Consider the following 1,790-nt stretch of genomic DNA (forward strand, 5'->3'; position numbering starts at 1 on the left):
TTGGGAAACACGAGTGTGTTTAATTATTTTTTAGACAGTTTTCATACAGTAACTTTGTATATAGGACAGGTTATGCATCCAATTTAAATACAGATGATATTGGCAATAATACAATGTATTACAACATTTAAATTCTTGTTATTCATTTAAACATTTTCATACTGATCCAGATTAACAATGACACAATTGTAAGGGTTCATTTTTATGCAGCTAGTGTTTATTTCTCTTAAACACTTGTTGCACAGTAGAAAATCTACACCTCAATTTGAGATTGTCAAGAAATTCAAAGTCATTGTTAACAAATAAATCCACATTCACATTAATCTTGATTACAGATCATTTGCAGTACTTAAAATGGTGCGTCCTAACTTTTACATTTTTTGTTAACTGTATGTAAAACGTGAAAGTGTTTACTTTGGAAAAAGATCACAATTCAACTTGGAAACATAGCCTGTACTATTCACTTTATAGACCACCTCACATGGAAGATCTGGCTGCATTGACCTCTTCTCTATCTTTACGACTTTAAAGACTTCATAGGGAGGAATCAGCACTTCTGCTTCATATTTCAATTTAGAATAGCGGGAGATATCTGCTCCCATGCACGTGAAAATCTCAAAGCATGACTTGTTTCCAAATTTCTTTGCATTGAGGTAATCATGCTGTGAGGCTGAGGTGAAAGAGCCAAAGCGAATTGATTTGTTTTCAACATTGTCGCTAAAGTACTTGTCAACTTTACGGTAGCCAGTGAGACATTGTTTTTTCTTTTTGGCTCCTATATCTTGAATGGCAGTAGTCAGGAGAAAGTGAAATGCATGATACCCGAATGTGTCGTTGTACCAAGGTCCCTGGGTTCGAACTGCAGCGTTGAAATCTCCATACACATCTTCGTCAGTGTAAGTACGGATAGCTACAACCTGGTTTTTTGTCAGTACTTTTTTCCAAATTGGCCAGTGTACTTCGTTCTCTGATCTGTCCCAGACCCTTGTGAAGTTTGGGTTGTTGTTCTTCTCATTCTCCAGGTCTTTTGTTACCCTCTTCTTCATTTGTTTTTTGCACCCAAAGTACATGTCGTCAACAGAGTTTTCAGCCATGTCCAGTGGAAGCACACTGTTGTTCCCAGCTACAGCACCAGATTTACCGGCCTCCTTCAAAGAAATAAAAGACATTTTGAGAACATTAATCTTGTTTTCTGGTCATCTTACAGATGTTAGTGCACAGCAGTAACAATGAAGCAACCCTACCATTGCAATTCCTGTTGAGACTCCATAAGTGAGAAGCACTGCTGCCAAAACAACCATCATTGCCATCTTCCACCAAAGCAGAAACCTGCAGACACAGCTGTTAGATAAAATAATCTCTGACAACTTGTTGAGTCGAGCAGAAAGACCCGTCTATGGAACAACATGGTCTGGGTACAGTATACTTAAGAAGCATTTAAGGAAGTTAAAAAGTGGGTGTGAGATACAGTAAAACAGGTTATTAATGTCCTTTGATAAGGAAGAGGTGGTTGTCGAAGATAGACATGACCAAAAATGGGAAAGTAATGGCTTCACAACTCTGTGACGAAAGAGAACCAAAAAGACTCCTCCTCCTAATAATGTCTTACTTTGTGAAGATGAAAGTAGGCTCGTATCTCTCAAAAAGCAGCTTCCAAAAGAGTTTCCAGTGAAGTGCAGGTAAACATTGAACAAGTATTTAGATCTGTTACAGCAGTAAAAGCAGGGATGTCGTTAGGCCTATTTTAGGGGTGCTGAAGCTACCCTAAAATGTTCCTAAGCCTCCCTAAA

The 1,790-nt window shown here is 38.1% G+C and overlaps 1 protein-coding gene across 1 annotated transcript; it reads right to left on the minus strand.

Moving 5' to 3' along the window:
* LOC114556084 (ecto-ADP-ribosyltransferase 4-like) lies at positions 1 to 1,384 on the minus strand. The gene is made up of 2 exons (XM_028578930.1): positions 1,245 to 1,384; positions 1 to 1,148 (listed from the first exon to the last, which is right to left on the minus strand). The coding sequence occupies exons 1-2, from the start codon at positions 1,308 to 1,310 to the stop codon at positions 411 to 413; spliced, it is 804 nt and encodes a 267-aa protein (XP_028434731.1). The 5' UTR covers positions 1,311 to 1,384; the 3' UTR covers positions 1 to 410.
* Positions 1,385 to 1,790: the final 406 nt, after the last annotated feature.

Source organism: Perca flavescens, chromosome 5 (genome assembly GCF_004354835.1).
Source record: "Perca flavescens isolate YP-PL-M2 chromosome 5, PFLA_1.0, whole genome shotgun sequence".
Lineage (NCBI taxonomy): Eukaryota > Metazoa > Chordata > Actinopteri > Perciformes > Percidae > Perca > Perca flavescens.